Below are 27,834 nucleotides of genomic sequence, written 5' to 3' on the forward strand. Positions count from 1 at the left end.
AACAGCTCTAGAAGTGTTGTATTGGAAGAGAACACCAATGAAAAAAATGACTAGAATAAACAGGAGTGTTATTGATGAAGAGAAACATATATGTATTTAACAAATGGACAAATAATAAAAACTTACTTAAAATAATCTCTACAAGTAGGTAATTCAGATAGCTCTTCTCTTTCATTCTTTTGAAAAACTATAATATCACCATCCATTAATTCTTCTAATACCTGTAACAGAAATAAATCATATCTAAATAGCTTTTTAAATCAAAATATGCAAAATACCTTGTGCATCATAAATTTTTTTTTGTTTTATTTTAACAAAATAAAAGTATTGTGCTAATTATTTTTTTGAATTCTGCATTTTTCATACTTTTGTAAAAGTAGACTGCTTATGAGTATCTTTACAAACCTCCCAGAATCTTGCAACATTGTTTCCTCCTCCGGCCACAACCATGACATAATAAATTTAAACACTGCTCCTCATAATATCACTTAATATTTAAATTACAACACTGAATTAATAACCAATTCATAACTGAAATTCAACATTGTAGATCCCCATGTTTCTATAATTGTAGCGGTGAAGATATCAATTTTCATAAAAATTTCAAAAATAGTAAGCGATCTGAGGTTTGAAGATCTTTGATGAAAAAAACCTTTGATGAATAATTCTTCAAAATTTAAAGCAGTTGTACATTTCATGAATCAACCGGAGTTAAGATTTTTGAAAAGCTGTAAAAACAGGCTCAATTTCAGATTTAACTTATATGCTGTCTCAAATAAATGTCTAAAAAATGTTTATGTTTATTGTTAATACTTGTTAGTAACAGCAATGACTGCATAAATTATTATTTGTTATGAAGATATTTCTATGATTAAACTATTAAATACAGAACAAATCACATTACAGATAATGAACCTATAAACAAAGATATTAGCATTTCAACAGAAGAATGCTACAGCAGTATTTTAATAATACAAAATTTAATAAATGCTAACAAACAGATTATATAATAACAATTACCTTTTCAAGAGGTTCATTATGATTTTCTATCCTTTCTACCATATTTGGTTTAATTTCTTCATATAACTCTAATTCTGTATCAGGAGGAAATCCCGCTCTTTCATTTAATATTGGTATTAATTCCTCTGCAAATAAAGAAAAAAAATTGATAAAATAACAAGTACGCTTACTTGTATATATTTATTTTATCAAACAATTTTTTTATCACTCACTGCTTTTAGTTTGTTGTCAAGTTTTTTTCATAGAGATCTCTGCTATATCAGAATTTTATGTTTATATATAGGTATCTCACGAAGAAGCTTTCAGGACATGTTCTACTGGTGAAAACAGTCCATATAAACAAAAGTCTGGAAACACTTGTTTTTGAGTTATGGAGATAAAGATTTCACCCTAATTTCAGTTCATCTAACAAAAAGAAGCCCTACTGCAATTTTTGGGACCCAAATTTATAAGTAAAGTTGGGGGTTTCTTATGTAATTTGAGCTGGGAAAACTGATAAAACAGGTCCCAGAACTAACTCCAGTAGTTTTTAAAATATCAGATATAAAACACAAAATTCAGTTGTCGAAAAACAATTTTTTTTAGATTTGCAGTACAATTGCATTAGATATAATAAAAACAATTGTAGAGAATACAGCCAATAAAAAGTAATTAAAAAACTTTAATTAAAACAGCATTTTACATTACGATATGATAACACTACGCTTCCTTTATCTTCCGTAGTATAAAAATGCTGTTTTAATCTTCTGAGGAATATGTCAATTTAATTTTTATGGATTTTATAAAAGAAATTCTGAAGCCGTTCCACATGAATATCAGGAGAGATTTCCTGGAAGGTGGATTTCAATAAGAACACTTTTCTTCAGTGTATCACCATTTACGAACGAAAGTATAATTTCCAATGTGAACGTTTTTTGTTGAATTCCAAGCAAATCATCATGATTCAGCTTAGTCTTACCATTAGTACAAGGCAAATTTCATGTCGCACTGGTTTATTAAAAATCAGAGTGGGGTGCATCCTACAGAAAGAAAATCTTTATCCTTTCTGCCTGCAGAAGGTTCAAAATTTTGTTCAACAGTTAAACTTCTGTCATTGGCTTCTAAACAACAGATAAGGTAAATTCAATTTTATTTTCATTTATGGAGCAAAGACAATTCAACTAGTTTCCAACACAGCTTTCAACATTAATGTTTGGTGTGGTATTATTTAACAAAAAATTCTGGGACCAATTGATTTCATGCAAACCTTATAGGAGATACATACATTCATTTTTTGAAAAATAATTTTCCGGCTCTTTTGGAGTATGTACCTTATAAAACAGATTGCAAATGATTTTCTAGCACGATAGTGCAACGGCACATTTTTCTTTAGAAGCTAAAAATCACCTCAATGCTAAATTCTTAAACTAGATTGGGCGTGGTGAACCAATCAATTGGCCACCACAATCCCCTGACAACCCCACTATAGATTACTTCATTTGGAGCCATATGAAAACAATATACCAATAAAAGGTTACACTACAGAAATGTTACTCATTAAAATACAAAATGCTATTGAATTTATACAAAACGATCCTGAGATGATATGGAAAGCCACTCGAAATATTTTGTCAGGCAGAGTGCTGTGTAGGAGGGAACTTTGAACAATTACTGTAACTGAGGTTTATTATTGTTATCATTTCATGCATTTTATTTTTTTGTTTTGCTATAAGAATAATGTTTATAAGGTATAAAAAATAATACGATTTTCTATTTTTCAAGTTTTGTTTCAATAAAAAGTTTCTAATTACTTTTTATTGGCTGTATTTACAATAATTTTCACAGAATTATATTCTCTAAAAATTTTCTTATTAAATCTTTCACATTTATTAATCATTTAACAAAGCAACTATACTACAAACCTAACCTTTTTTTTTAAATCAAATTTTGTGTTTTGCACTATCTATTTTAACAAGTACTGGAGTTACAGGTCTGGGACCTGTTATCCTAATTCCCAGCTCAAATTACATAAGAAACCACAAACTTTACTCTTTAATTTGGGTCCCAAAAATTACAGTAGGGCTTCTTTTTATTCGGAGCTGTAATCCGGAAGAAATCTTTCGCTAGAAAGATTCTTGTAACTCAAGACAGTTTCCAGACCTATGTTTATATGAACTTTTTTCATTATTTTCACCAGTAGAACATGTTCTGAAAGTTTCTTACTTTCTTTGTGGGACACCTGTATTTAACAGAAAACATAATTTAAAACATTAAAGTACACTACATATAATATATTATATAAATATTCTTTTTTATAAATGTACAGAAATCATACTTTCATGGTCCTTAAAACAAACTGATATAATATTCTGCTGAACATAAACAGAATGGAATTAGCTTCATTTACCGTTCAAATCCAGTAGTTTTAAGCAGTCACTCTTGACTAAATCTCTCTTTAAAAAAGACCATGTTATTCTAGGAATAAAAACATTCTTGTTGAATTTAAGATAAAACAAGATGTTAAAGTAATAAACATAGATACTATTTTTAATCACTGAAGTGATGTGCAAGGCAATTCAGAATTGTTGAAAATCTTCCTCTGTGTGTGTGTGTTATTGACAATATCTGATGCTACATTACTGTCAATAAACTTTCAAATGGAAAAATTTTTGGCAATCCATCCTATAATCCCTAATGATTACAACCTACCATAAAATTTAAAATCTTTTTTAAATATATACTTTGAGAGGGTCAAAGGAGTAAAAAGAAAGAAATTGGTACAACATACTTCTGAACAAAATGACAGCAAATTATTATAACGAAAGATATACAAAAAGTTGTTATTCTAAAGTAGGCACAAAATAAGTCAAAAACTGTTAACCATAATCTAAAAACAGATTGCTGCCAAAGTAGAATGATGGCCATTTGAAATGTTATACTTCTTACACAAGTAATTTTGAAATTGTTTAAATGGCAGAAAACTACTATCTACTAATTTTTAATGTTAACAATATGTAAATGTGTCTAAAAAATGAAAAAAATAATTTTAATTTATTTATTTTTAGAACTATTATATACTTGTATTTTTCTATATCTTGCTAACACTTATATAATTACTGTTTTTTTTTTGCATAAGTTTTTTTGTGATAAGTTTTTCTCTTCACATAAAAGCAACTGTGCACTCACATTGATGGGAGGATTTCCTGTCATTTGTTCCCTTTTCAGAACACCTTACCTTGTACATCCTATGACATCTCTTTTTTTAGCATTATACTTAGAAAAATTAATAAATCAATTGCTTTGTCAAAACTTTTTAAATGACTTAAAATGATACTCATAAAAACACTAACCTCAAAATGTGCCTCGACACTTTTTATGCTAACAAACATGGATTGCTGTTAGAAAAGTGATCTAATGGAGAATTAATATATTAAAAATACTATGAACACAATAGAATCCACTTAAACATACTATTTTTTGACATGGTAGTAACATTTACAACTGCATAATTATGAATTCCATCAAATGATGTAGTCCACATTCTTTGAAAACTTTTTTATTCTGTCAAATGATTTGATTAGCACTCTATATAAGATTTAACATTAATAACACACTTCCATGGAAAATGTTTTCTTTAAAATAAGTTTAACAGTACTTACAAGCATTCCTGTAAACACTTTAAAATATAAATTAATTAGTTGGATTTACATTTTTAAATGTTCATCATTCATATATACAAAACCACATTTCAGATTCTCCATACTGTACCTAAGTACACCACACAAGAAAAATGTAATTTTAATTACATAGTTCTTAAAAGACTCTTGACAGAATTCAAAATGCAGTTATCAAACAATGCTTAATAGAATGACTGATAAAATGATGACAATATGTAATTTCTAACATACTGCTGGTATGGTTAGGACTGGTTTTGGAAATTATGTGAAATTAGATGGAGGGGAATTTTATTAATTGATAAAATAGAAGATTTTGGATTTATTATAAATTTAAATTTATAAACTTTATAAAAATGTATAAACTTATAAATTTAAACAAAAGTATTAACCGATGAACCACCAGATCATATTTGAAGATGATGTTTTAATTAAAGATTTAGTGGGTTGTAGCAGTGAGAAACAATGATGTATGTGTAACATTATAAATTTACATCATTCCAATAATTGCAATGGAGTTGTGATTACAAATTTTGTTAATGTGTTAACAACATGTGTTGTTAATGTGTTAACAACATGTGTTGTTAATGTGTGTAAATGTTATTAATGTGTTTAAGTTTTCTAAATTTTTAAGTTTTTTTTAGTTATTTATTTAATGTAATTATAGAATATTGTACAGACTGATTGATGATGTGGGATCCCGTAAGTTGATTATCGGTATTACTTTTTTTTAAAGATTTTTTGTTACTGTGTTTTGGGGGTTGTTATTTTTTTTAATTTAATTAGCACTTTGGTCAATATCTTGATGAATTATTTGAATTTTAAAAACATATTAACACAAACAGATCAAGAGTGTTGTCAAATTATTTCACACCAAATATCAAATATACAAACTAGTTACAATATTTATTAATAATAAACACTTACTGACTAATGATGCAACTTGCACATAATGGTGTCCACAATAATAAATACGTTTCGCTTTAGGATCATACATTTTAAAAAATAGCAATACATCACTATCTTTATCGAATTGAGGCAATGACGATAGACCAGAATCTGGTGGCACTGTTTCAACAAATATATTCCACGGGTTTTGTAATTCTGCTACATCAGAAACTGGTTTATGTAAATCCAACTCTACATCTAAAAGCGTAGGTCGAATTGTCTGATTTGATCTAATGCTGAAAGGCCATGGCCTTATCTGTTCTACGGGGTATTTCTGGAAAAAAAATATATATATCAAAATAAATTTTAGACATAACAAATCTTGGTTAGCTACACTAAATAATACATCACATCAACAAATCCCAACCCCTGTAGAAGACACTCACCTTGTGGTGATTCCAGTCACCATACCCCCCCCCCCTTGTTTCTAACCATGATTGACTTTAATGGAGACATCTACACAATAATGATAGACATATGGTGCATGAAAAGTGATAGGTGCTGGTTGGATCTCTGGACAGATGGCCTAAATCAATTATGTATACCAGCAGCTAATTAATAGACAAAGAAAATATCCAACTGGTTTTCTAATGCTACCAATCCATACTAAGGGCACACTAGACCGAAGGATCACCTGTAATGAACATTACAGGTGTAATGTTATTAAGATGTATTAATGTTATTACAGGTGTAAAATTTGTCCTAATGACAAATTTTGGTATTAAGAAACATGCATATTAATGAAAGAACACACAATCATACACTCAAAAAATAATTTTAACAATAACAGATTTATTAATTGTACATGCTTGTGCTTTTTTTTAGCAGTGCTTTTTTTTCCTCAATGTAACTTTTTTTCTTTTTCCTGTTTAGCCTCCGGTAACTACCGTTTAGATAATACTTCAGAGGATGATATGTATTAGTGTAAATGAAGTGTTGTCTTGTACATTCTCAGTTCGACCAATCCTGAGATGTGTGGTTAATTGAAACCCAACCACCAAGGAACACCGATATCCACGATCTAGCATTCAAATCCATGTAAAAATAACTGGCTTTACTAGGACTTGAACGCTGGAACTCTCGGCTTTCCAAATCAGCTGATTTGGGAAGACGCGTTCACCACTAGACCAACCCGGTGGGTTTCCTCAATGTAACTGCCTAGTCCTATCACCACTGCCAGTCTAGTATTGTGATCATATGTAGCACTGTCAACTACCAAGCTGAACTGTTGCTTTATTACTTGTCATTTATGTCATAACAAATTAAATAAAAGTCATATATTGTAATCAAGAAAAAAATTAGTATTTGCAAATTTTAAAATTAAAACAGATCCATACCATCCATAAATCTTCACTCACCAATGTTTCAGATAATTGTTCCAGTAATTCTTGAAACGTCATTGTCTTTTTAACACGAAAAATCCTATATAATGTTCGTTCAGGATCATATAAATCATTCCCTTGGTGGCCATCAAAACTATCCTCTAATAATACATGTACAGCCATATACAAATGCGCTTCATTTCTTTCCTTCCGTCGAATCTGTTCTAACCTTTTTTCTTCTGATAATCTTTCTACTAACTGCAAAAAAACATTAAATATTTAATATAAAATACATGCTGAATCACAAATTGCCTTACAGTAACTATTGTAGACAACCTGACAAGTCACAGATTATTCATGAATATGTTATAGCCATGATCAACGATAATAACAGGCACACTCACTGCCAAGTTACTAAGGAAAGTAAGAAGTGAAGTGGTTTCCCATTATCTTCTACAATTACATATCAGTATGCCAAACTAACTGAAATACAAGAGAAATTACACGTGATATTTCAACTTTATTAAATCTAGTAACTAAATGTATAGAGAATAATACCACTATTGTCACAGAAAGCTACTCTAGAAAGGTGTTTCTTGAATTTATATTTTACATTCACCACAGTCATAAGAAAGAATGGGACAGACATTGTAAAGCAACTAAAATAATAAATTAAGCAGTAATGTGTTGCATGATTACATCACTTCAACTTAGTAGGAGTGAAAAATATTCACTATATCACTATCTAATAAGGGTAGTAATCAATAAATTATAAGTGCATTAAGCACTGAACATTTAAATTTATGCCTTGATTTATCTAAGCGGTGCAGCAACCAAGACAGTTACACACAATGATAACAGCATTACTTGGAACAAGTATTATGGAGTTAAAAACTTCAATAAAAATTGAGCAATAGTGGTTCTAATTACATACTTCTTTCTTTCATCTAGACTTACGTTTAACTTCAAAAACATACTACTACTGTTGTCCAAGAAAAAAGTAAAATCTGTAAAGATTAATATAAATAATTCCATTAACAAACTATGATCATCGACTAATTAAACATCCAAAACGCACACAGGAAAACTGAATTCAGCATTATGTAAATTGGGTGACCTGTGGAACTGCTTTATTAACTACTAAATTTTATCCTTACTTTACAACCATCAATTCTTATCTGGATATATTCCTGCGACTTCCAGGTTTGTAGACTCAAGTAGTTAGATGATGCAGTAAATTAATCTTCCTTTCATTGCTTTTATGAACAACATTAATACTAGATTTTATTAATGTATTTATGCATTTTTTTAGATTATTTTAAGTACATCAAATAATTAAGGACTTGCCTCAGGGCAGATAATAAATACAGAGTGTCCATAAAGTATTTACATGATTACAAAAAAATTGTTCAGTCAAAATCACAGATTACTGTGCAGCAAAATTTTAGAAGGGAATATTGACGACCAGCATGTGATAGCAAAAGTATCATTGTGTAGTACGCAAAGTTTAAGAAGAGTGAAAGTATAGTCGGCCTTATATGAACAGGGAGGCCATCATTTGGTGAAGAGAAAGTTTATGTTGTGCAACAAGCATTTCTACACAGCTCTTCCAAATTTACCCATTGTGTCTCTCATGAACTAGGGATTCCCCAGTCAACAGTGCACAAAATTTTACACAAGAAACTAAGGTTGCATGCATAAAAAGTTGATATTTCAACATATACAGCCAGATAACCCTTGTTGCGCTGCTTTTGCGACCTAAATTTTGCAACCGATTGATAATGACATTGAGTACCTGCAGCATGTGTTTTTCACATAAGGCTACTTTCCACACCTAAGGGAAAGTAAACAGGCATAATGTGAGAATATGAGGGCTTAGAAAATCCATATTTTACCAGGGAAAAAATTAGAGATTCTCTTAAAGTGAATGTGTGGTGTGGATGATGAACAACAGAATCATCAGTCCCTTCTATTTCATTGGGCAATCAATAATGGCTAACATTTACCTGGATATGCTGCAACACTTTGCTATAACTCAACTAAATGATTTGCAACCTAGTGTGGTTTTCCAGCAGGATGGCACACCACCACATTGGGGATTACTAGTTCTGAGATTGTCTGAATAAATCGTTTATGGCATGGGTTGGACATGACAGTTCCACTCCCTGGTCACCACGATCACCAGACATAAACTCCTAAAGACTTTTTCCTCTGCGGTTATGTTAAGGAAAGTCTATGCAATCTGTACCTGATCTGGAAACATTGAGACTGAGAACAACTGAAGCTGTTGCTAGTGTTATCAAAGAAATCTTGACAAACATACAGCATGAAATTGATTTAGACATTTTACAAGCAACAGAAGGTGCCACATGTTGAAGTTTACTGACATGGAAAAAAACTTCATCTTTTTTTCTTTTTTTTGTCACAAACCACACAACTATTAACTGTAATAGTTTTTTGTAATAAATTTTTATAATCATGGTAAGACTTTATGGCCACACTGTATATATAATGATTAAAGTATTCAAAAAACATCTATATATAAGTTATTTTTAAAATATATATCGAAGGAATTATATTCAGACCAATACTGAAAAAACATATTTTACAAACTAACCATTTTTTTTTACAAATTTATTCCAAGTTATTAAGTTTCACATTTAAACTTCAATAAAAATTCCAGATTTTACTGACAAAGCACTAACAGATACCAAGAAAGAAATTCTATTTTTTTTTTTTAATTGATGATGTAAAGAACCACCACGCACTTTGAAAGTTGATACACATTGCTGATATAACAATTTCTTAATTTCTTATCATTCTGTATAGAAATGTTTTTAATCAATTCAGTCTCTTCACCAGATCAGCTACTCGAAATATGTTAGTTGAAATATTGTTTTATTGCTATGTCCTTTTAAATTAACCTAGTGACAAATTCAATTCATGAAAACCATGCAATAAAAAAAATAATGTTATGTACATAATAGAAATAATGTAACTTATATTTTGGTGAAAAAGTGGATATAAACTGGAGGAATCATAATATGTCAAAGTTTACACTTAAATTACAAAGATAACACTTAAAAGTTCACTAAACATTTTTTATGGTGTGCCTTCCGTTTTACGTGCACCACACATATTATAGTTACATTTGAAACGTTTCTTAGAAAATTTTACAAATATGAATACTGTAGATTGTGGCATTATACCACATTATTGTATTCTTTGTCCTAATCTTATATAATTTTGAACCAATTTAAGGGCTACAGTACAATATATTTCTTACAGCAATATTTACTGCCATCTACAAATCTATCACATGTAGCCTTTGCAGCAGAAACTTTGTCAAAATCATTCCTGCTGTACATTTTCTTTTTTCATTTTTTTTTCCTTTTTTCTGGACAAAAAACGCTTTGTCATTATTGCCCGGACATGACACATTTGCTAGATAAACAAATAGATATCACTCACGTTTTACATCTTAATTAGAATAATAAAACTTCCAACTGCTATACAGCAACTAGTATGAAGAGCCGATGCACTAAAGTAAATTAAATAGCAGAGTATAAAAAGGACAGCCATAAGAAATAACACGTGGTCTAAATTTCCATTTGTCAAATGTTTCTGGACAATTGATATTTAAGACACAAAACTGCATAACTTATGCAATCCACAAGGATGTGGCACACAATCAAAAGGACTTTAGCAGCGGTATTCGTAGTTTCATTACCCAGAATTGCCATGTGGCTAGGGATCCAACAGAAACTCACTTGTATGTTGCGGTGATTCAACTCAGTGATTGTATTATAAATCTAGGTAACGAAAGGATATTTAGAATACAAATCTTCTAAAGGTAAGAAGATAAATCAATATAAACAAGACTTTTGTTCCTGAGTGTCAATGGTTGGTAGGACCAGTCCTACCAAGAAGCACAGGCACAGGCCCAGGCCTGTGCTTCTAGTACGCTTGGGTGGAGTCATTAGGAGTGGGGCTCTCCCCACTGGCCATTCCACACTCCAAACCAATTCGTCAGTAACGCTCATGATGTCAGAGGAACAAGTGAACCCCTCCCACTGCGCAACTCATAATTAGAAAATTTCTTGCTCGTGAAGGAGTTCAAGTGACAGAAATTTTCTTGAGACTGACTGCATAATTTGGGGACCAAACATTGTGAAGGATTCATGTGTGTGCCTGGCATAAAGAGTTCAAGGAAGGATGAGAACGAGCGGAAAATTAGGAACACAATCACGGTCGTTGGACCAGCATTACACATGAAAACATTCGCACGGTTTAACATTCTTCAAGTCGATCATTGGGTGAGTATCTGAAATTGCACAACAGGACGTAGTAAGTTATGGAAGCTGTCAAGCTATCATCACAAATAACTTCAGTTTTGTAATGTGTGCCAAATGGGTCCCTCGCCTTTAAACCACAGATCAGAAGTTGAGACGTTTAGAGGTCTATCAAGAGGCTTACAGCAAGATTTGAGAAAGAAGGTGATGCATTTTTGAGTCAGATCATCACCTTCGACAACACATGGGTCCACCACTACACTCACTCCCCAGTCAAAACAAGCCAGTAGTGGCAGCGGAAAGGGAAGGCAGCCCCAGTGAAAGCCAAGACTCGACTGTCAGCTGGCAAGGTTCTTTCAATTGTTTTTTCAACCATGAGACATTTTGCTTTCTGATTTTTAGCATGAACAATGCACAATAAATGCTGTTTACTACTGCAAGCTGTTGAACAAGGTGAGGGCTGCATATTACTGCAAAAGATGAAACAAACCGATTTAAGAGGGCCAGGCTCCCCAACGTGACTCTTTTACAGGTCCCATACTGCAGCTCTAACAGTCTTAATAGAAAAATGCGCTGAACTCAACTTGATCGTCTTACCTACAGCCCGAACCTATCACCCTGCTATTTTCATTTCTTTGGGCTGCTTAAATAAGCTCTAGGAGGGCAACGATTTTAAAATGACAAGGGCATGGAGGGATTCATGTGTAATTAGCTCTTGAAGCAACCATCTTCATTCTACGATGTTGCGCTAAAAAACCTTCCTTCTCGTTGGGAAAAATGTATTTCTACACCAGGAAACTATGTAGAAAAATAAAATCCCACTTATATTTGATTTATCCTCATGGGAGAGCACTGCACACATGAGTCACTGCAAATAAGAATATGGCGGTATTGTGAATTAACAATATTCAAAGCTTTATTGATAACACACAGTTCAGCAGTAATACACTTGTAATATTAGGTAGACCACACATATAGGTTCTGCCATTAACAACAAATGCGCTTTTAACAGTATCACTCTGTTTCAATCCACCTGTGTATACTATTGTGTCTGGGTTTGTCTTGGAGAGAATATGGGAAAATATTTGCTGAAAAATGATAGGTGGTGATTCTTTATTGTATATCGTAAGGTCTAACATAAAACTTATAAGATTATTCTCCATGAAAAATATGAACAGGAATACATTGGTAACAACATAAAATGTGAGTCAACATTTATACGGTGTAGTACATGCCAGACACGAACACCCATATGTGCACTATAATGTGGATCGTCTTCATATTGTTTGTAAATTCGGATTCACAAGGACTGCGTTAAAAGCAGTACATTTTCTACTCATACTACTGAACATATAACAATATATGAGGTTATAAATATAATATTCAAAAAAGAAGTGATTAAATCTAAAACTATATTTAAAAAAAACATATTAATGATCCAACTTACTTCTTGAGGTATGTCACTTTCACCAACTTCTTGTAATACATTTTTAAGTTCAGAATCTCTTATATAAACAAGCATATATGCATTTGTACAATGTTTAACTGTCATGTTTAAGTCATCATCATGACCTCCATAATTATTTTCGATTGCTTCCTGTTTTGTACACCGCGATACCACATCATCATCAAATTTACACCACTAGAAAGAAGATACAGAATTAAACTTATATGTTATCACATTTTTTCCCCATAAAGTATTTGATTTCAGTATAAAAAAATAAAGCTTAATTGCACAAAAAGTTACTGTTGTAAATTGGTAACACTTGTATATGCTCAGATCTAGTTAAACCAAAAAAATATGATCTTATTATCATTATAAATAATTTTTAATTTTATAATAATTGTGGCGGAAGAAGTAAAGTGTATGATAATCTAGGATATCTTTGAAACTTGTGAAAACTCTGTTTGACAAATGCTTTCATAAAGGAGAGTTGGAGTCAGTTAAAAAGGATCTCAACTCAACTCATGTAGAACAAGCAATGTAAGCAATCACACTGTAAACAAAATGGGAATGAATAATACAGGCAGAATTTCTGAAGAGATCGAAAAAATCAGATCATTAGTGTTTTGATGAAAATCAATGATGTAGAAAATAAAGGAGGAGATTAAGGATTAGGTAGATTAAATGTAGAAAAATAATTTAAAGTTATCAGGGGGTAGAAGACAAAGAAAGCAAGTTTGTCATTCAAGAGGGCTTCTTCAAGGATATAATGATAAACTTATAAAATTAAATCAAAGATGAACATGAAGTGGTAGGATAAAGAATAAAATTTATTAAAAATGTTTAAAAAGGTAAAATGATTGGAGATCGTAAAGTAAATTAAAAAATTACACAAGAAAGCTGGCAAAAGATGTGGAAGTATTTTTACCAAAGTTACATCACACACCCTGAACCCACCAGGCTGGTCTACTGGTGAATGCATCTTCCCAAATCAGCTGATTTGGAAGTCGAGAGTTCCAGAGTTCAAGTCCTAGTAAAGGCAGTTACTTTAATACGGATTTGAATACTAGATCGTGGTTATCGGTGTTCTTTGGTGGTTGGGTTTCAATTAACCACACATCTCAGAAATTGAAAACCTGAAACTGTGCAAGACTACACTTCATTCACACTCATACGTATCATCCTCATTCATCCTCTAAAGTAATACCTATTGGTAATTCCCAGAGGGAACAGGAAAAAAAGAGATCATATACCCTATCCTAATCTAAATCTAAATTGCAAAACTTTAATATTAAAGCAAATAAAGAAAGAATACTTATATTATTATCTAACTGCAAAACATAAATCCTGCTTTCTAAGCATTATAATACAGTAGAATTAACATTTAATATATTCTATTTTACCTTAAAATCATATCATATTTCATTACAAAAATGAAAGGAAATTATTTCTCATTTCTTTAACTATGAAAACCTGACAAAATATCCATTTAACAAAGTTGCAAAATATAAAAAAAACATTCTCGTTCAAAAGTGATCTTTGCAATGAAATGTTTTATTATGTTGCAGCTGGTGGCGAGTAGGAACACCTATTTATAGGATTATTAAAAGATTGATCATGAGATTAGATATATGTAAGAAATAAAGTTGCAGTTCATCTCACTCTACAAACACAAGAATTCAGGATACTCATCTAGAACATTACTCAAAAAACAGTAAAATCATATTCTTATAAATGAGCAGTTAAATCATAATGAGTATCATTATAACTGATCTGATTCATTCAACATCTACAGATTTAATTAGTAAAATATTCCAAATATTTATGTCAAGTTTCTAAATATCTGGTGGAGCTTTCTTGATTCAGGACCTGTATGCAGCAATGTGCCTGTAGACTGTCACATGGGTCACTGGGCCAGAAAGTGATTTCAATTACTATCAAACACATCACCGACTGGATATGGTATCAAGAATGCGTTAGCATTAAAATGAAACTGGCTCGGTCAGGCTTCAAATTGTCACCTCGAACACAGGAAGGCAAACACTAACAATCTACACTATTCCGATACTATATTTTACTATTCTGTAAGAATAATACAAAACTAAATGTCATTTTCAACATCAACACTGTATTTACCAAAGCTATAATGCCACATTAGCAATATTAAGATAATTGAATATGTCCTAAGTATATATACAAACAAAAACATGTAGTATAACAAATATCATGATACATATTCTGAACTGTTGCAACAAAAATGTTATTACTGTATATTTTACTTTTAATAGATTATGTAAAGTGACCAGAAGAATAATGTAACTAAAATTTCATATTACTATCAATTTTGTAAAAAATTTCCCAATTCAAGGCTTGCAAAAATATTTTTAACATCTTTCATTTTTCACATAGGTTTTACAAAAAAATATCCTGATAGAGGAGGTGGTAGTCACATTTACATCTTATTTGGGTTTAGAGTTCCCCCTAGATGAAAGTTCACACAGTTTGAAAAGCGGACATTTAACAATACAAAGCAGAGACTTTTATGTTATTTGTTTGTTGTTCATCCCAATATAAAGTATTATAAATAAAACTTTATAAACTTGTATAAAACAAATAAATTTATTTTATCAGGAATGGTTTAATGCTTACTTAAGTGATCTAAACCTATCATTAAAGAGGGTTAATATTACTCAAACATAAAAATTAATCCCAAGATATTGCACAATTCATCTTCACAAGACTCATCAAAGAAAAACTATACTCTCTAAATTCAAGTTTCACTGTATGTCATGTCCTTTAGTTTGTGTTAACTACAGACCTTGTATTTCCTTTTTTTATTTATTAAAATCAGTATTTAAAGAACCATGCTATAGTATATGTAAAATCTAAAGGCAGGTCCTCCCTAAAAGCTGCCTCTTCTATACCATATTCTTATCTCACTATGCAGAACCCTTGGCTACTGGTTGTTCTAGGCCTATAAAATTCAAAAGAATATTAGTTATTGGTGCATATGTGTTATTTAGAAATATTTTTGTAAATAACTACACCACGTCAAAGAAAATCGTAACATTATAGCCTACAATAAATAAACAACCCATTTCACATACTTTTGTATTATGCAATTGTTTCTGTTTATTTATAGAAAAACCTATACTTTCAAGAAATAAATAACTAAATTACTTCATATACATCTTGAACAAAATACTGGCATAAATAGTTTTATTTACAAATTACCAGAACATATCTTGTTACTACATTAGTAACATCATAATTGGATACAGTGGAAGTCATTGTAAATTAATGGATGTTTTGCAATACACTAGTTTGGCTGCAGGTGTGAGAAGTCACTGAGTGATGTTAAAGAAGTGGAGGGGATGCTGTTGCATCCCCTCCACTTCCACCCACCGGGTTGGTCTAGTGGTTAACGTGTCTTCCCAAATCAGCTGATTTGGAAGTCGAGAGTTACAACGTTCAAGTCCTAGTAAAGCCAGTTATTTTTACACGAATTTGAATACTAGATCGTGGATACTGGTGTTCTTTGGTGGTTGGATTTCAATTAACCACACATCTCAGGAATAGTCGAACTAAGAATGTACAAGACTACACTTTATTTACACTCATACATATCATCCTCATTCATCCTCTAAATAATTATCTAAACGGTAGTTACAGGAGGCTAAACAGGAAAAAGAAGAAAAAAAAAGGGGGATGCGACAGCGCACTACTGACCCACATTCAGATATTACATACACTTGTAACACAACATGAATGTATCCAATTCTACAGTAACATAATTTTTTAAATATCAAAAACTCCAACTTTGATTTCATTTTTCAAATCAACTGGTGAATAATAAAAACTGATAACATGAAAAAGGTAAATTTAATATTCTGATTTAGCAAAGTACATAGATAAAAGTATAAATTTTAGCATACTTGAGGTGATTATCCTTACAATGATAAATGAAATAAACAAGGCTTAACTACCTTGCCATCTCCTTTAGGATTGATGAAGACAACATAATGCCCACCGTGATTATCCCCACTATGTACAAGAACAGCATGTAATGTGTAATCTGCTGGTGTAGCTTCAGGTGCTTGTAGGTATGGATTCAAACTAACCTTCTCTTGAAATTCGAACCTGAATTAAAAAGTTTAATTACTAAACAAACAAAAACTCTACAAAAGAAATCAGTTTGATAAACCTATTAAAGTAAAGTACAATTACAATGTCAAATCAGTAACTATTTTCAGCCAATTTAAATTTTAATATAATCAAATATTATTAATGCTTTTAGGACAAACAAATTTTTTAACAAATATTTCCCTAAACATCAATCTGTTAAGGTAGGATTACCCAAAAATATCAGTATCCATAATGGAACATCTGATATATTTTTCAACTTTTAAAAAACTATGGTTGTAGGACTGTTGTAAACTTTTTTTGTATGCAGTCATAAATTTAAGTAATTTTAAATACTTAATGCAGTCACTCACTATTAACATACAAAGTAAATTTTAATATTAAGAAAAAATTGTTCTGGGAAAATGTATTTGTTTTAATAAAATAAATAAATGTGTTATTTGATTTTCACAGATATTTAAAAAAAATCATAACAGCTGTTTTTATACACATTCCCTTCCTCAGGTGTTACAAACAAAATACTAAAGCTAAAAGTACACACAACAAAAAAAGCAAATAAAAAACCAAAAGAGATAAAATGTAATGTACTTGCCATTAATTTATATTACAAGTACATGTGTACCTGTAAAGGTAAAGAACATCAATAGAGAGTGTTCCCTATTGATGTTCTTTACCTTTGTGCATTTTATCTCTTTTCATTTTTGTGTACTTTTTTCATTATGTGTACTTTTTTCATTATATGTACTTTTGGCTCTAAGTATTCTATTTTTAAAACCCAAAGAAGGTACCACTGTGTATCCAAAGGGTTATAGTGATTTTTTTTTAAAAACCATTTTGTAAAAATCAAATAACATATTTGTTATTTTCTTTTGTTATGATGGATTTTTATTAAGTAACAGCTTACATCGATTACTTGTTCATTAAGTTAGTTTCCTCGATTCAGAAAATTATGTACTGTAAGTTTTTCAATTTTCAGCCCATCTAAAAAAATTAAAAAAAAAATTTCTCCTGTTTTATTAGTATTCTCTAAGAAAGAAGGAGCTTGTCTTAAAACAGTTATAAACCACTATATGAGAAAAGATTGTCACATACCACATTAAATCTTGTTCTTTTTTGCATTATTCTTTATAATACAAAAACATCTGATGAACTATGGCAAATTAAAGGTAAAATATAGTTCAATTTTTGCCTATCGTACAATTTCAAAAATCCATAACTTCATCATTAGATTATACACAACAAAAAACTAATGTTTAAATATAATTAAGAACAAAGTTATGAATCATGAGACCTTGCCGTTGGTGAGGGGGCTTGAGTGCTCAGGGATACAGAGTAGCTGGACCGAAGGTGCAACCATATCTGAGAGGTATCTGTTGAGAGCCAGACTAAGGAATGAAAGATGGATTCCTGAAAGAGGGCAACAGCTCTTTCAGTAGTTGTTAGGGGCGTGAGTCACAATGACTTAAACGGCCATATTAACATCACTCAGTCCTCTGAGTACTGCGCAGCTGAAAGCAATGGAAAACTACAGCTGTTTTTTTTTCCAAGAAAATGTGGCTCTCTGCATTTTCAAAAGCAATAATGGAGGCGCCTTCCTTGGTAAAATATTCCAGAGGTAAAATAGTCCCCCGTTCGGATCTCCGGGTGGGGACTACTAAGGAAGGGGTCACCAGAAAAGTAAAAAATACCATTCTACGAGTCGCAGCGTGGAATGTTAGAAGCTTAAAAAAAGTTGGTAGGCTAGAGAATTTAAAAAGGGAAATGGATAGGGTAAACATGGATATAGTAGAAATTAGTGAGGTTCGGTGGGAAGAGGAAGGCGACTTTTGGTCGGGTGACTTTAGAGTAATTAACTCAGCGTCAAATAATGGGCAGGCAGGAGTAGGTTTCGTGATGAACAAGAAAATAGGGAGGAGAGTGGAGTATTTCAAGACGCATAGCGATAGAATCATTGTAATAAGGATAAATTCAAAACTTAAACCGACAACGATTGTTAACGTCTATATGCCTACAAGCGCCCATGATGATGATGAGGTAGAATATGTATACGAAGAGATTGATGAAGCAATTAAACACGTCAAAAGAGATGAAAATTTAATAATAGTTGGAGATTGGAATGCAAGCATTGGAAAAGGCAAGGAAGGAAATATAGTGGGTGAATACGGGCTAGGCAAAAGGAATGAAAGAGGGGACCGACTTATAGAGTTTTGCACGAAGTATAATTTAGTAATTGCCAACACCCAATTTAAAAATCATAATAGAAGAATATACACTTGGAAAAAGCCAGGCGATACTGCAAGGTATCAGATAGATTATATCATGGTTAAGCAAAGATTTAGAAATCAACTTGTGGACTGCAAAACTTACCCTGGAGCAGACATTGATAGCGACCATAATTTGGTGATAATGAAATGTAGATTGGGGTTTAAAAACCTGAAGAAAAGGTGTCAGATGAATCGGTGGAATTTAGAGAAGCTTGAGGAAGAGGAGGTAAAGAAGATTTTTGAGGAGGACATCGCAAGAGGTCAGAGTAAAAAAGATAAGGTAGAAAATGTAGAAGAAGAATGGGAGAATGTTAAAAAGGAAATTCTTAAATCAGCAGAAGCAAACTTAGGCGGAATAAAGAGAACTGGTAGAAAACTTGGGTTTCAGACGATATATTGCAGCTGATGGATGAACGTAGAAAATATAAGAATGCTAGTGATGAAGAAAGTAAAAGGAACTATCGGCAATTAAGAAATACTATAAACAGGAAGTGCAAACTGGCGAAAGAAGAGTGGATTAAAGAAAAGTCTTCAGAAGTGGAAAGAGAAATGAACATTGGTAAAATAGACGGAGCATACAGGAAAGTTAAGGAAAATTTTGGGGTACATAATTAAAATCTAATAATGTGTTAAATAAAGATGGTACACCAATATATAATACGAAAGGTAAAGTCGATAGATGGGTGGAATATATTGAAGAGTTATACGGAGGAAATGAATTAGAAAATAGTGTTATAGTGGAAGAAGAGGAAGTTGAGGAGGATGAAATGGGAGAAACAATACTGAGATCTGAAATTAAGAGAGCATTAAAAGATTTAAATGGCAGAAAGGCTCCTGGAATAGACGGAATACCTGTAGAATTACTGCGCAGTGCAGGGGAGGAGGCGATTGATAGATTATACAAACTGGTGTGTAATATTTATGAAAAAGGGGAATTTCCGTCAGACTTAGTGTTATAGTAATGATACCAAAGAAATCAGGGGCAGATAAATGTGAAGAATACAGAACAATTAGTTTAACTAGTCATGCATCAAAAATCTTAACTAGAATTCTATACAGAAGAATTGAGAGAAGAGTGGAGGAAGTGTTAGGAGAAGACCAATTTGGTTTCAGGTAAAGTGTAGGGACAAGGGAAGCAATTTTAGGCCTCAGATTAATAGTAGAAGGAAGATTAAAGAAAAACAAACCAACATACTTGGCGTTTATAGACCTAGAAAAGGCACTCGATAACGTAGACTGGAATAAAATGTTCAGCATTTTTAAAAAATTAGGGTTCAAATACAGAGATAGAAGAACAATTGCTAACATGTACAGGAACCAAACAGCAACAGTAGCAATTGACGAACATAAGAAAGAAGCCATAATAAGAAAGGGAGTCCGACAAGGATGTTCCCTATCTCCATTACTTTTTAATCTTTACATGGAACTAGCAGTTAATGATGTTAAAGAACAATTTAGATTCGGAGTAACAGTACAAGGTGAAAAGATAAAGATGCTATGATTTGCTGATGATATAGTAATTCTAGCCGAGAGTAAAAAGGATTTAGAAGAAACAATGAACGGCATAGATGAAGTCCTACGCATGAACTATCGCATGAAAATAAACAAGAACAAAACAAAAGTAATGAAATGTAGTAGAAATAACAAAGATGGACCGCTGAATGTGAAAATAGGAGGAGAAAAGATTATGGAGGTAGAAGAATTTTGTTATTTGGGAAGTAGAATTACTAAAGATGGACGAAGCAGGAGCGATATAAAATGCCGAATAGCACAAGCTAAACGAGCCTTCAGTAAGAAATATAATTTGTTTACATCAAAAATTAATTTAAATGTCAGGAAAAGATTTTTGAAAGTGTATGTTTGGAGTGTCGCTTTATATGGAAGTGAAACTTGGACGATCGGAGTATCTGAGAAGAAAAGGTTAGAAGCTTTTGAAATGTGGTGCTATAGGAGAATGTTAAAAATCAGATGGGTGGATAAAGTGACAAATGAGGAGGTATTGCGGCAAATAGATGAAGAAAGAAGCATTTGGAAAAATATAGTTAAAAGAAGAGACAGACTTATAGGCCACATACTAAGGCATCCTGGAATAGTCGCTTTAATTTTGGAAGGACAGGTAGAAGGGAAAAATTGTGTAGGCAGGCCACGTTTGGAATATGTAAAACAAATTGTTAGGGATGTAGGATGTAGAGGGTATACTGAAATGAAACGACTAGCACTAGATAGGGAATCTTGGAGAGCTGCATCAAACCAGTCAAATGACTGAAGACAAAAAAAAAACAACAAAGTTCATTGTTACATGTTATATATAAGTTTGTTTTACCAAAATAATTTGAAAATCAATAAGTTATTGGTTGCAACCATGCTATACATATGAATGGCTATAAATAATTACAATTGTAATAACATTATTTCTGCACAAGCAATATAGTATGGTATTAACTTATAAATGAACTCTTTACAATAATCTTTGATTAGCACTGCATCCTGCAATTTATAATTGTGAAATTAGATTATAGTTTTCCTAAACACCATATAAAGTAATTCCTACAATTAATTATTATATATACTCATAAAAAGTTTTTTCCAGATCTAAAATTATACACATAATTGAATAAATGAAATTAACATGTACACATTGGTTAGTTACCTGAAATGCCAGGTTCAATTACATAAAATAACGTAACGTTTAATTACATAGCGTAACTAGGTATTTTTTTTTTTTTTTTTTATAGTAATCGTTGATTAATATGGACCTAGACATCTATATATGTAATATTCTATTTTAAAAAATGTAGCCCTGCAAACCAGAGATAAACTATTATAATCAACTGTGGCTCAAATGTTTTTTACATAAAATATAAGGAATATATACAAAAATATGATAGAATATGTTTAACTGTATGTAAAGATAACTTAGAATATAAATTGAACTTAGTATCAAATATATAGAAAAACAGATCATTACGAAAGTTAATTCCTCTTAAGGAACTAACATTAAACATTATCTATTGAAAATTAATAAATCTGCAAGGGTTGACCTGTTTAAAATACATCTTGATGGCTGCTATATACAAAGTTATCTTGACAGCAGGGCCCAACGTTTTTAACAATGAATTACCATAATATATTCACAGATTTTACTTTTCTTTTTATTCTACCAAAATAACCACACAGATAACTTCATCTTTGGCATGTGTATGTTTCATATCTGATCCAAGATTGAATCAAACTTACTTATTGGCTGTTATTAAGACAAAAAATGTTAACTAAAATTAAGCTTAAAGTAAAACTGTCCATAGTTGAAGACAGTTAATGTGGTCAGTAATAGTTTTTTCAATATAGAAAAATTCTATCAGATTATTTTACAAGGTTATAAAATGACTTCCTGAACTAAAAACTTTAAAAAATATTTTTTTTTGTTTTTACGAAAATAAATTCTAAAAGTATGATACAAAACATGTATATTGTACATAGACTTGGCAGTCTACTTAAAGTCTGAGTTTAAGAATTGTAGAAATTGCAGCTTATTAGAACTGTCAGACCTCTAAGAAAATGATACTTAGTGACTTCATGGTCTTAATGTTCAGGATTTTAGAAATGCACAGTAGCCAGGAAGTCAACATATCCCCTAAAGTTAGAACTAAAAATTTGTAATAAAGTTATAAATGAAAAATGTAATATAATAAAACTCATTTTTATTTATTCACTCAATACATAGTATTAATTTACAAACGCAGATCCAGTGGATCTGCGTTTGCCCTCATGTTGCACACACTATTCTATACATCACCACGTTCTCTGTGACATGTGACACAGCATTTCTGGTGTTATGTTACAGAAGGCACCCCCCCTTACAGCATCATGCAATTCTTCATTTGTGGTGTAGTGACGTGCAGATACATGTGCCTTGATAATTCCCTACAATGAATTGTCTGGTTTGATGAAATCAGGACTTCGTGGTGGCCTGCTGGAATACGGCAGCCAAACCAAAACATTCCAGAAATCTTTCATTCAGAAACGCACTGACTGATAAAACAAAATGTGCAGGTGCTCCATCATGCTGCAGCCACACTCGTTCCATGAGATCCTTCTCTTGAAGCTGTGGTATTAACCATACATAAGCTTGTGCATTCACTGTGGCTCGTCAAAAAAAAGGACCAAACAAAAGACAAGCTGTCATTCCAACTCATATCATGATGTGCAATGTATTTCTTTCCAACTCGCGTAATAATGATTTTCTTTCACCCAAAATAACATATTCCTGGTACGTGAATACCTGCAATAGATTGCACAGTCGTCAGTAAAAAGCAACTTTCCACGGTGCACTTCAGCAACGGAATTTTCTAATAAAGCCTGGCAGAATGCAGTACGACATTCCATGTCTGCATCTAACAGTTCATTGATAAACATCAAACGAAATGGTCTAACTTTCAAGTCCTTTTACATATGGTTTTGCATTGTTGTGCAGTATACAAAATATCATATGGTGTCATGCTCTATATGAAATTCAGCTGACCGTTTGCAATTTGATTTCACTAGAAATTGTTCAATGGAAACTGCAACAGCAACACAACGTGTTTCTAACCATGTTAACTTTCATTCATCTGCAGCCTATCTTTAACAATGCCTAATTCAAATGCACGTTTTTCCCAAGACAACATTCTTACTTTTCATGGTGATGGCTTATCAAAATGTTGCCAAAACAAATGACTAATTGGCTTCATTGCTTGATTCGTATGCTGTCATTCATGAAACCATAATTTGTCAATAACCGCTCCTTGACGCTACGAAAATACTGTATGTTCTAAACACATATACTAACCCATTATTTATCGTTAACTTTAAGGATACTGTGACTTCCTGACCACACTATACTATTACTAGAAAATACTGAGAATTTTGGTGGCTTTGTGTGTAAAAAACAGAGAAGTTTAAGATGAATTAAAATTAGAGAATCTTACTAAAAAGATGAGACATAGACCATATTAAATCATCTATAACAGATATACAGAATACTAAATTTCAAGTGAACAAATCTAAAATAAAAACAGAGCAATGAATAAAATACCTGTCATTAAATTTGACTGAGCAGTCTGTAACAGGATCGTATTGAAATCTCATAAGATGAAGGTGTAATACAGGAGGGAAAGAAGAAAATATTACTCCCTTTTCAGCATCCTGCAGTCCATGTTCTCCAGCATCATATTTATTATCACCATCTAGTACCTCTGTTGTAACATAATCGTGAAATGACTCCGCAACTGCAACAAAAAAAAAAGTTAACTTATTTAATTTTTTTCTAAAAGTTCCTTACAATTAGTGAAGTATCATAACTAAAGTTATGACATAAGCATCTCATTAATAATGGTTTTTTGTTGTTTTTTTTTGTTTTTTTTAAGTAAATAACTAAATAATAATAGAGCTCACTTAACCTTAAAGTTAAGGAAGTAAAAAGTAGAACATGCTATTAATAACTTTGTTAATTACTATCAACAACATCAAATAATACTAGTTATATACAATGCCGGTAAGAATTATGCAAAATATTATACTGATAACCATGATTACAAAGTTAGGTTTAATTTTGTTTTAGACATCGTAGATTAATTTTATATTAATTCCTATTTGTCTAGAATGTCCAATATAATATACCATTTGTTCATAAAAGATAGACTTCTTTTAACTTTGATACAGAGTATTAAGTTTAGAATAGTAAGTTATCACACTACAGACTGTTTTTTTTTTCTTTTTTTTTAAGGCTGAACATTTTATAAACTTCATTATTTTAGAAAAAAATGTAATTTTTTTATTAAATAATTTTTAAATTATTTTATACATTTTTAAATGTGTACTTGTATCTGCATATGCATTACAGCACTTAACACACTGTCCTACTACCTCCCAGTTAGCCTGACACTGAAATTATAATAAATTAATAATACACAATATTAACTTGATACCATTACTAAGTACATAAACATGATTCAAATGGCCACTTTTATTACTAAATACAACTGTATGCTAACATGATAGCTAACAGCTAACATCTAAATGAAAAAAAAAATTGCTAAATATACAAACATCGTAATAACAGAATAGTGACTAGTCTCATATTTCCAAAAATGTAATATAAGACGATAGATTTTTTCCTGTTTAGCCTCCGAGAATCATTATCAGGTATTACTTCAGATAATGAATGAGTGTAAGTGAACTGTAGTCTTGTACAGTCTCAGGTCAACCATTTCTGAGATGTGTGGTTAATTGACATCCAACCACCAAAGAACATCGGTATCCACGTTCTAGTATTCAAATTCGTATAAAAGTCTTTACTAAGATTTGAACGTTGGAACTCTAGACTTCGAAATCAGCTGATTTTTGAAGACACATCAGCTGCATTTTTGAAGACAAAGATGTTAGGTATTAGACAAATCTAATACCTAACAAAAATTTAAAGCTTGAAGAAGACGATAATGCTGTTTACAGATTATATAAATATTTCACTTTATTGATATAGTTTTGTTTTACTGGGGTTGTATTATACATGCTGGTTATGTAACGGATGTATCATAAAGTTTTCATGGGACTTTCATAAACTAATTGTGAAAATAAATGGTTTTTTTGCAAGTTATGGCTAATGAAAGATTTCGCTTGAATTTCAGCTACCCACCCAGTGAAATAAAGTGGTAATGAAATTTTAAAAATGTTAACTAACAAACAGAATTAGTGATTTCTTATGTTTTTTAACCTGAAAAATCAACTAAAAAAGTTCCCAGAACGGTATTTGCAATAGTTTTTGAGAAATCTGGAGTGTAAATCAATAAACTGGCGTAACAACGCCAGTTTTTTATATTTGATATACAATAACTTTGTTTAAATAGGTAATAAATAAAAAATTCAAAAAATACTTATAGAGAACTTAATTCTGAACTAATTGGTGTAAGATAAGTTGAATAAAACAAAGAAAAGTTAAACAAATTTGAATTTTATTTAGAAATAGTAAACTGGACAACGTATAAGTGCATTATAAATACAAGTTAATAATAGATGTTCAAAAATGAGCCCACCATTTTCTTATACTTCTTTACTGGCTTTGTTGCTCTTTTTAGTTTTTGAGGATTGTCCTTATGTTGCTCAGCCACATCTATAATTCAGACAATTAATTTCTTACAAGAATATAATTTTTGTTAGTATTTTTCATCCATTCACAGATGCAAAATTCTAAAGGTCTTAAGATCAGGCGATACTGGAGGTCAGGAGTGTGAACTCCAAGACCAAGCTGTTGTAAACAGCACAAGAGAAGTGAGGTACAACACCATGCTGGAAGTATACTTGTGCTAGAGGAACATCTTCAAACAGCAACAGCAGCAATTCTTCTTGAAGAAAGTAAAAGTAAATCTCAGGATTTAAGTGGCCAGACAATATGAATGGTCTAAACAGCTGATCGTGAAGAAGGTCACACCATAAATTGTAACTAAATCTGTGTTGAAAACTGCCTTCCACCATTTCATGAGGATTTACTTCTGCCCATGTATACACAACTGCATTAAATTGTTAACGCCATCTTAAATGAAATTTGCTTTGTTGTTAAATAAACATTCTTGTAGAGTTGTCATTTGTAATCTACAAATTTCAAAATTCAAAGTGAAGCTAAGTGTCTCCTGTGTGTAGATGTAGAATTAACTGGCTGTTTACGATAAGGATAAAACTTGTTTTGATTAAACCAAACATCAAATGTGAAAATCTGATCCCTTAGAAAGACATCATGTACTGACTGACGCTGGGCTACACTCAACTGCATTGATAATAATTTCATCAATAACAGCATAGTGCTGGATGTAGATTGTTCATAGCTGGTACAAATACTAGGTAGTGAACCTGTTCCTGAAGATTGCAAAATCCCACGCTAATTGTTTTTGGATCTGGAATCATGCAATTCAGTAAACATATTTTATATTCTACTGTAGCAGCTATAGCATTAACATTACACACCCAAAATGAATACCATATCAGTATATTCCTCTGTTGCAGATAACTGCGTCATTACTTCAATGGCAAATGGATCACATTCAAACTAAAATTCACAGAAAACCTTCGCTAATGACAGCACAGTTCACAATATCTGATACAGTTAATGCACCTTACAAAATAATTTAAACACTAATACAGTATTCCACACTGTTGATCAGCTGTTGTTACACATAAAAAGTGTTTTTTTATCCCAATTTGTTGGTTTTCTCACCATATTTCTCAAAAACTACTGCAAATACGGTTCTGGGACCTATTTTATTTGATTTTTCAAGTCAAATACCATAAGAAATCACAAATTCTACCGTTTAATTAACGTCTTAAAATTTTCCATTAGAAAGAACTTTTTCCATTATTTTCACAACTAGAATAGGTTATGAAAGTCCCTGGAGAACTTCATGAATATGAAATAAAATAATAATGAACTCTGTATATGAAATAATTTTTGTATTACTACATTTTAATTAACTCAAGATAATTTTTAGACATTACAACCTGATAATTTTATAAAATACACTTGGCACAAATTCAAAATTAATTAGCAGTCTGATGGGTTATCTAGATTTAAATATTTCAATAATCCATTTAATTATGGGTCTTTAAGCACAAAATTGGTAGGTATAGCAGACCGATATGTTGAGATTATAATTTTAAATATTTGATTATTATTGGTTAAAATGTTTATTGTAAGATCATTAATTTGTACAAAATTATTCTTAC

General features: G+C 31.4%; 1 protein-coding gene across 8 annotated transcripts in view; it reads right to left on the minus strand.

The window, feature by feature from the left end:
- The window catches only part of Usp7 (Ubiquitin-specific protease 7), a 111,622-nt gene that overhangs the window by 19,161 nt on the left and 64,627 nt on the right, over window positions 1–27,834 (minus strand). For all 8 annotated transcript variants that reach the window (XM_075375776.1, XM_075375775.1, XM_075375782.1 and 5 more), the window contains exons 10-16: window positions 24,158–24,350; window positions 16,666–16,819; window positions 12,683–12,877; window positions 6,980–7,201; window positions 5,601–5,895; window positions 1,021–1,145; window positions 127–221 (exon numbers count right to left, since the gene is read on the minus strand). In XM_075375776.1, the coding sequence (XP_075231891.1) occupies window positions 127–221; window positions 1,021–1,145; window positions 5,601–5,895; window positions 6,980–7,201; window positions 12,683–12,877; window positions 16,666–16,819; window positions 24,158–24,350 (1,279 nt within the window). The remainder of the gene's footprint in view (window positions 1–126; window positions 222–1,020; window positions 1,146–5,600; window positions 5,896–6,979; window positions 7,202–12,682; window positions 12,878–16,665; window positions 16,820–24,157; window positions 24,351–27,834) is intronic.

Source organism: Lycorma delicatula, chromosome 9 (genome assembly GCF_047948215.1).
Source record: "Lycorma delicatula isolate Av1 chromosome 9, ASM4794821v1, whole genome shotgun sequence".
Taxonomy (NCBI): domain Eukaryota; kingdom Metazoa; phylum Arthropoda; class Insecta; order Hemiptera; family Fulgoridae; genus Lycorma; species Lycorma delicatula.